General features: G+C 43.9%; 1 protein-coding gene across 1 annotated transcript; it reads right to left on the minus strand.

Annotated features, from left to right (window-relative positions):
• Window positions 1-1,572: 1,572 nt before the first annotated feature.
• LOC311238077 (B-type lectin plumieribetin-like) lies at window positions 1,573-2,788 on the minus strand (the record flags this gene model as incomplete). The annotated part of the gene is made up of 3 exons (XM_084326049.1): window positions 2,759-2,788; window positions 2,415-2,508; window positions 1,573-1,833 (listed from the first exon to the last, which is right to left on the minus strand). The coding sequence occupies exons 2-3, from the start codon at window positions 2,502-2,504 to the stop codon at window positions 1,573-1,575; spliced, it is 351 nt and encodes a 116-aa protein (XP_084182175.1). The 5' UTR covers window positions 2,505-2,508; window positions 2,759-2,788.
• Between the last annotated feature and the right edge of the window lie 6,488 nt (window positions 2,789-9,276).

Below are 9,276 nucleotides of genomic sequence, written 5' to 3' on the forward strand. Positions count from 1 at the left end.
TGCTTATCCAGGCTGGGCTGCTTACCCTGGCGCTTTCACCCGAGGAGCCCTAGACGAGGACCGTGTGGACATGTACACTGGATAATCTACCCGACGACTACATAGCCCTTTTCGGCTGGATTATATTTGCTTTGGTCCTGTAATTGATGGAGCGGAGAATCGCCTACACCCACAATTGTGTGGGATTTACCCTGTGAGGAGCAACGTCGAGCCCGCCTCTCAGAAGCCTGAGGCTGGCTAGCTTTCTTCCATGCAGAGCTGCATGCCACGGAGAACAGCTGTTATTCGTCTGCGGATCAAGAGCTTATTGCACCGTCTCCTGTACTTGGAGTCTCTCTATTCATCGTTGACCCAGACTCTAATACCGACAAATCCTCTCCCCTTGCTGGCCTACAACCGGAGGGACCCTACCAGTATCTCCCGCTGCCTTACTAGAGTACCATAGATATAATTCCTAAGATTCAGGTTGTATTCATTATCTCCTGCGTAATATGAGAATGGACATACGTTATTGATTTGCTTACGCACATTCTTTTGCCTTATGAGCGCACCCTACGTAAAGTATTGTTATATATACTATCATTGCTGCTAATAAATATTCTTAAACCCAGTTTTGTGTGGAACCGTGTCATTGTGGAGGTGTTCTCATCATATACCTGTGTACTGTGTGGCCAGTAGTAATGTACATAAGACAGTAGTGGTTTAATGATACCATACTTATATAATACAGTCAGGGAATTGTACCCCTCAGTTACACATATATTTAGCATTTTAGCATTTTTAGATTATATATTAGATTCGATTTAGACTATTGGATTACTAGATTCTTTATTGCATATATTTAGCATTTTAGCATTTCGTTTCTTTAGATTATATATTAGATTAGATTTAGATTATTAGATTATATAACCATATTTTTTGTAGGGCAAAATAACTGAGAGGGCATACATACCCTCATCTCGCACCTTGTTGCCCATATGCGCATGTCCAGAGTTAACTTGTATATTGTTTACACTGCCTTTTTATTCTATTTAAATGTTTACTTCACTGTGCTATAATTCTGTGACCTGTATGTCTTCTACTACCTGTACCTCCCCTCCACCCTCCCCCATGCTGCTATGATACCTGAATTTCCCCCAAGGGGATCAATAAAGGAATATCTTATCTTATCTTATTATGGTCCATGTTCTACATGCTTAGACATGATGTTCCACATCACAACTGTTTATAGGCATTTCACTCTCCTTTGGCGATGAGCTTGGCTTGTTTTATTGAGTGCATATTCTTATCCTTAGAGCTTAGAGAAACCCCTTTATGTATAAGGGGAAAGGAGCAGATGCCTGAGCCCTTTTGGACCAGTTCTGCACATTTACTGATCACAGTTATCATAACATCCTACATCCTACAAAGGAAAGCATCATTTAGAGAAAAAAGACATTCATACGGTACATTTTCTTGAAATGTTTTTTATTCCACACCAGTTTTACATACCAGATGTACCCGTTTATATTGTTCATAAGTTGATGTCCAAATGTACAATTAAAAGACAGAAAACAGTGTAGAAATGTGAATTCATTTCATGCCTTTGGAGTTGGCAGAGTTCCAGATGTCTTCTCCTTCCCTCTGCACTACCAGGACACCGTCGTCTCTCAGGTGAAGGCGGCACATGTTGCATTTGTCCTTGCTGGAGTTGGTATGCCACTGGGATTTGCCATCCTCGTTGTACATGACCAGGTTGCAGTCTGCCTGCATGCACACGCGGTGGGCGTCTGACCCCTCTGTCTCTGAGGTCCAAATGGGCTTCCAGCCATACACAACAAGGTTGCCATCATCCTGCAGGGATCAGACAGAACCAAGTCACTGTTATCAAACTGGGCATGCATCCTCTGCTCACAGTCACATCCAGTCATAATGAGATTAAATAAACCTTTAATAACCAGAAACGGTAGGTTATATACTGTATGTTACTGGGCTAGAAAAACTATGCACTTTTGTTTTCATTTTCTGAAGTGTTCTGCACTTTACTCTGAGAGAAGATTAGCCTGCTTACTAAGCCTACTTATTAAGATTGCTACTCTGTTCCACAGAATTGACCAATCCCAAGCTCTGCCCAATTACACCTTTTTTCTTTTTTTCTTTTTTACAACCCATGTATTTTGCAGTTATAAAGTCAATCCAGATCCCTTGTGGTTGTGAATGTGGTAACCTTTAAATGATCTTTGAGTAATTTGGTTTGAAAACATTGTTCATCTGACAACTGGAGTTTTTTTTTTTTTTTTTTTTTTTTTTACATGTACCCATATCCATTTCCTATACTTCTTCATGAGTATGTCCCCAGCCATCAGTGACTATTCATAACAGACTATTCACAACAGACTATTCAAAACACACTGAAAACATTTCAAATTACGTACCTCAAAGACAGCCTTCCATTCACGGTTGTTGGATATCAGGAAGTCTCCCTTGCGGAGCTCATCATTCTTGGACAGGTAGTTCCTGCTCATGATTCTGAATGAAAGAAAATATTTTAGATGTTACATTTAGGTGAAATGTTTCATCTGACATGATTACGCTCTAACCTTTAAAAAACATGTATACTTTACCAAACAGTTGTTTAATCATCATATTACAGTCACTATACTCATGATCAAACTTGAATCCTGCAAAGTGCAATGACAACACCATGCAACATTGATCAAATACACATTCAGTAATTAAAATACTGAAACCGTGTGAATATACTTCAGATTATACTCACAGGCTTTGAACTCCTCCACAAGGCAGTGCAGCAGAGATGAATGAAGTAAAATACAGATTGGGATGCCCCTCTTTATACTATATGGCACAGGGGGGGAGAGAGAGAGGGGGGGGAGACATGCCCTCCCCTTTCTTGCCAGTTGGTGCATGTAAAGCCATTTTCTCCCTAAGGCTGGCAGGCAACCGTCACCTGTCAGTCATCGATCAGATGCAGGGGAACACAAAAGCTATCTTATGAACCTGTAATTTTTTAAATCACAGCACATAGACTTTCCTGTGACCTAAGACAGAATACCCAGCCAAGTTCCTCATTCGGATGCCAGGTCCAGTTTCTGCCTTAGTAACGGTTTGGGCAGTGGCGGCTGGTCCATAGAGGGCGCTAGGGCGCACGTGACATCACGTCCCGAATCACCTCGAGGGTCTACCAGGAAAATACGCTTGGCTAGTAGTTGTTGTCGGAAATTGATAATAATCACACGATACTGTACATTCAAACAGTGTTGGATCTAACTAAATGGATTTATATGGACACTTTTATGGAAAGTTCAAGCCCGGACCACAAAGCTTCTCGAAGGGTTAAGGCTATACTCGGTAGTTTAGCTGGTTCGGTAAGAAGTGTTGGATTTGGCTACAACAAGAAGCTATATGGCTAGCTGGATGCAGTCATGTAAATGCCGTATTTTGCTTTCCATGCCTGCTTTTTAAAAACGACAGGGACAGATACAACATGCCCATGGACTGTTACTAGAGTAAAGGATATGAAACACTTATTTTAATTTTTTTAAAGTGGATTAAGGCTTGTGGACAGCTGAAATTCTTGCCCTCTTGATTGATTGATTGATTGATTGAAAACGTTATTAACAGATTGCAGAATGGGTACAATACAGTACAGCTCAATACACACAATTGTTAAGGGAATGCAGACCAGAGAAAGACTTTCGTCTTGTTTACATCAGGGTCCCCCATTTTCAATTCATCAGGACATATATGACATACTGTACATGACATACAGATAGACAGTACTGCTACATTGATGACATACCAGATTTGCAAATACAGTACTGTTTGTGATACAAAAATAGTCCAGAAAAGAGAGTATATACATTTGACGTAAAAACTGTACATTGGCGGAGGTTGGGTAGGTGGGGTGGGGTTGGGTGGGTGATGGTGTGATGGTAAATCATATGTTAAATGTATGCAAGCCAGCCTTGGCTCTTTTAACAATATGCAAAATATGCTGTACTCATACTGAAGTTATTCATATACTGTATACTAGGTCTGATCTGCTTGGGATTCCACGTGATGTACTGTGTGTGAGAGAGAGAGAGAGAGAGAGAGAGAGAGAGAGAGAGAGAGAGAGAGAGAGAGAGAGAGAGAGAGAGAGAGAGAGAGAGAGAGAGAGAGAGAGAGAGAGAGAGAGAGAGAGGGATGTGTGTTTGTGTAGGCGCTATTGGAAACCTGGCTCCATTGAATGTGATCATATATTGATTGATGGTGATAGTTGTACTGTACCTACTTAAATATTCGTACGCTTGTGGTTTCGCCGACGCTCTGATGCGCACAGTACGCTCCGAGACTCGCGCAGAGTCTCCTCTCTACCTCTCTCTCCAATGCAGTGAGCACTCCGTAGTATGATCATGATCATTATGATTGACTGGAATAAAAAAAAAATAGGTTTACTACTTACATACTGTAGTTGTCCCTTTGTTCATTAATGTTACCTAAATGTCATAAGTGAATTGTATAGAAACAACTCATCAAAATTTACTATTGCACAACTGATTTGACAAAAATCTACGAAGGGGAGTGTACCCCCCCCCCCCCCCCCCCCCCCATTCAACCCCCCGCCCCTCCTACCATAAGGATCTCGTAAATACGACCACATCTCACCGATTTTATTTTCACTCCACTGGCTCCCAGTGCACTTTAGGATTCATTTTAAAATAATTGTATTTGCTTTTAAAGCTCTTCATGACCTTGCTCCACCCTACCTCTCTGAGCTGTTGCAGGTCTATACACCTTCTCGCTCTCTCAGATCAGCTGACCAGCTGCTCCTAGTAGTGCCTACAACTAGGCGTAAGCTCAGGGGGGACCGTGCTTTCTCCGTTGTCGCCCCCAAAATGTGGAATGAGCTGCCACTGCAGATTAGGCAGGCCTCATCACTGCCCCGTTTCAAAGGCCTCCTTAAGACCCACCTTTTCTCTCTGGCTTTCGACACCATGTAGCTTGTTGATTTTATGATCTTATTGTCTTACTGTGTTGTTGTTGTATCGTTTTGTTACTGTGTCCTTTGCTTTTAAATTTTCTTTTTTTTTAAGTACTCTGATCTATTTAAATTTGTATTGCTGCCTATATTTACCTAATGTTTTTTATCTCTGTTTGGTACTCTTGTTTTTTTTATCTATTTTTAGTGCTGCTAATAGTTTTTAATATGCTCCCCCTGTACAGCACTTTGTGCCCCTGTGGCTGTTAAAGCGCTTTATAAATAAAGTTGGATTGGATTGGATTGGATCACCAGCTGCCACTGTGTTTGGGCTACAACTACTACGACTACAACAATGTGGATACAAAATTGTTGTCTTCCTGACCACTTAATGTTCAACACGCGTCGCAACACATTTTACAGCCGTCTGTCGGTGTCACGCTGTGTTATTGTCGATCAACCAACACATTGGTTGAAAGCTAAAATGGCCGGTTGTGATTGACACACCGCTTGACCTATTACGTGCTTCCAATCACCACTGACGCTGAAAATGATTGGCCGTTTGTGTAGCCAATGAAATTCTGAAAAGAATGACATCTTCAGGGCTATACAGTGCGACCATATTGCTCGCATATGCCCCTAAAAATATGTGCATGCGAACATGCAAAATCAAGTACTCGCACAGCGTGCGAGTGGGGCCAGCGAGTGCAGAGTACAGCCTCTCATTCGTCCTTTTTTTTCTCCGCTGCGAGAATCGTTAAAAAACTACAAGTCCCACAGTTCACAGCCGCATAAACGTTCCAATCACAGTAGTTTCCTGTGGTCACGCGACTGGAAACCGAAAGTAATGATCAGCGGCTGCGTCACTGTCTGAGTCAAACAATAATACAGCCATGTCTAAGCCCATTCATTTTTATTTTGCGCGAAAGATACCGGAGAATGAGAAGTCAGGCGAGGCAGCTCATGTTACAGAGGTGATGGTTAACGTTAACCAAGATACTGACGCTAGCCAGCATGCTAGCGAGGCTACACCCACTGTAGCACCCAATGTAGCCACTGTAGCTAGCGAAGCTACACCCACTGGAGCCGGAGGGAAGACATACAAATTTAACGTGAATTGGCTAAACATTTCCCCATGGCTAGAGTTCGAAAACAATGTCATGTTTTGTAAATATTGCAAAGTAGGATCGATGCATTGCGATGCATTGTTACACCCCTACAACTGGCCCACTGTGTATGTGTGTACAGCTAACTTGGCTAGCGTTATCAACCGCAGAGGTGGGCAATGGGTCCAGCTGTAGCGCCGGACGGCCAGAGTGCAAGCGGTGTGGCAATAGGGTCCAGCTGCAGCGCCGGACGGCCAGAGTGCAACGGTGTGACGTCGTAATTGGCAGAATCGACTGTCAATCAATGGTCTACCTGACACGCAAACTACTGTACTGGAGGTGTACAGTATTTCAATAGGCAACCCTGAAAGGATTATTTTTCTAAAAGAGCAACACTAGCTCCCCCCTCTACTGATGGCCCTGGTTGTAAAGCCAGTGTCTCCTTTTTGTTCAATATCACTGCCTTTCTTATTAGGCCCCTAGTTGTTGGCTACAACTTTGCCATAGTAGGCATTAATCACTTAATTAATAGTTCAAATGTCTGTCCCATTCCCGTTTGCACACGCAGATGATACACACACACGCACACAGTGGGCCAGTGACTTTGGTGGTATGTGCTATTGCACAGATGTGTCCCGTTCCCGTTTGCACATGCACGCACAGTACAAATATACATTTATTTAAAAAAAAAAAAAAAAAACTCTGTTACTTGACATATTTTCACTGTGCTCCTAAATATTTTTGGGTGCTCCTTTGTGTGCTCCTAAATTTTTTCATTTAGGAGCACCTGTGCCCCTAGTGAAAAAGGTTAGCGTAGAGCCCTGATCTTACTTGAGTTGGTTGTCTGAGACTGAGAAGCGGTAAAAACGGTCAAAACTTACAGTATGCAATATAATGAACGTGCACCTGTCTCTCCGGAGCGCAAATTGCGCTAATCTGTTGTTGAGCTGATCTTTTGTTGATCTGTTGTTGTGTGAGAAGGGGGTGAGAAGGGGTGTGGGTGGTGTCTGTGACAAGAGATTAGTGGGGGAGGCCGAGAGGGGACTGAGGAGAGGTAGACTCCTCTCACAATTTTTGGGAAAAACTCCTAAACATACCTGTTGTGAAGGGCCAGATTAAAGCTGAGAATCTACATTTATTGTTTTATATACATTGTATATTATTTATATATACACGGTATATCCCTTTACCTGCGTTCGAACCATAGTAATATTCGCTCTCCTTATTGGATAGCGCCCTAGGCGCCAGCCCGCAAGCCCCCAACGTCAGGTTCAAAGACAAGCTCAGGCATGTCGTAACATGCCCGGAGACAGCGTATTGATTCCAGACAAGAACTGAGGTTTGGGACTAGATAATCACTTAAGTATATATACGGCGCAGGTGCGCACAGCAGCACTTCGTTCATCAAGTTCATCCCGAGTCAGCGGGTAGTGAAGTGAGCAACCGTGCGTTGAGAACATGTGCGAATAGAATAGTAAAGTGTCAGAGTTTAATGCAGTAACGTCAAGTTCGACCTAGTTTAATGTGAAGTAAATAGTCGTTAATTTATTGTATATCGTGCAACCACAGTTCGTTCGTGTGTAACATTACCTAGCGGTTTGTTCGTGTTAGCTAGTGAACCTTAGCCAGGGTGCGTGGCCTAAATACGTCGCCAGTACCCGAGGAGGCCTAGTCGGAGAACCGTTGGACATGTGCACAGGAGATTGCAGAACCATTACTGGTTGGATTATATTGATTTGGAACGTGTTACCCGGAGAAGAGCCTCGTTGATTTCCACTATCGTTTGGGATTTAACCTCGTGAGGATTACACTCGGGCTGGCCTCATGGACAGAGGCTGGCTAGCTATCATCGTTTGCTATCGAGCATTTGGATTACAGTTATTGCTTTTGCTGCTGATCGTTGGATTTACAAGGACTGGCTTCTGTACGTGGAGTCCCTTTATTCTTCATTGAATCAGACTGAGTATCCGAACATTCCTCTATCCTCTAGACCTTACAACTCTGAGAGGACAGTGTCTCCAGGCGGTACCAGCGTTGCCTTCTATAATTGCTATTATACGTCAGGTGGCGTCAACCTAGACCCATCGTAGGAATCCTGCTATTCCCAGTGACTCATGCTACTGACTGACTTTATGCATATTCTTCGCCATACAAGCGCGACCCTAATTCTCATTCTGTAACCTAATGTTGCATAATAATAAAATACCCTCAAATACTATTTCTTTGTCAATGCCGTGTTATTATGAGTGTTCACCATCTATATTCGATGTACTGTCTGGCCAGTAATTAAAGTACATACCTAGCAGTGGTTTAATCTATCACAATCTTTAATACAGTCAGGGTTTTGTAACCCCTCAGTTACAATTGGTCCTTCGAGCCGGAGGGTATCAGTAATATTTAATATCATATTAATATTGATATGGCCAGCGGTGGACACTCTCCAAACGGCTCCCCCAAGCTAGAGCGCCCGCAGCGCAAACGTCAGCCACCTCCATATCTGGAGGACTTCGCTTTTGTTTTACCCCCTAGCTTATCTAAACAGACGTTAAATACGGATAAAACGGATAGTTTAAGCATGCCCAATCCTATCGACTTGTCGGCCCTTCCAGTAGAGACCCCAGTGGGTTCAAACGAAACTGACTTAGCTCACGGGGGGGACCAAGCGGGACATGACGTGACTATACCTCAAGACAGCGCCACCAGGACAGACCCTGGAGCGCCCCAGGATAAAGAAAGCGCCCCCGGGATAGACCCCGGCGCACAACCAACCCAAGAGCGCGTACCCGAGACAGACCTCGGCGCGCAACCAAGAGAAGAGTACCGCGCTCAAGAGATAGACCTCGGAGCGCGCCAAGAGAACAGGTCTCCACCAAGCCCTGTCAGCGCCCGATCACCTCCGTCAGTGTCATCCCCCAGCGAGGCTGACCAGAGACTGGCGCAAGCCTTGATCGCCACACTGACAGCTTCAACCGAAAGAGACCGACTCCAGGGTGAGCGCGACCGTCTTCAAGCACAGACGCTTAGTGAGCGCGAACACTCTGCAGTGGAAAGAGAACGCCTCCAAGCGCAACAACAGAGTGCGCGTGAACAGTCTGCAGTGGAAAGAGAACGTCTCCACGCGCAACAACAGAACGAAAGAGAACGCATCAGACTGGAGGAGAGGCGCCTCCAGACTGAAGAGAACATCCAGTGAGAACACGCCAATGCACA

Source organism: Notolepis coatsorum, assembly GCF_963971535.1.
Source record: "Notolepis coatsorum genome assembly, chromosome: 12".
In the NCBI taxonomy this organism is placed as follows: Eukaryota; Metazoa; Chordata; class Actinopteri; order Aulopiformes; family Paralepididae; genus Notolepis; species Notolepis coatsorum.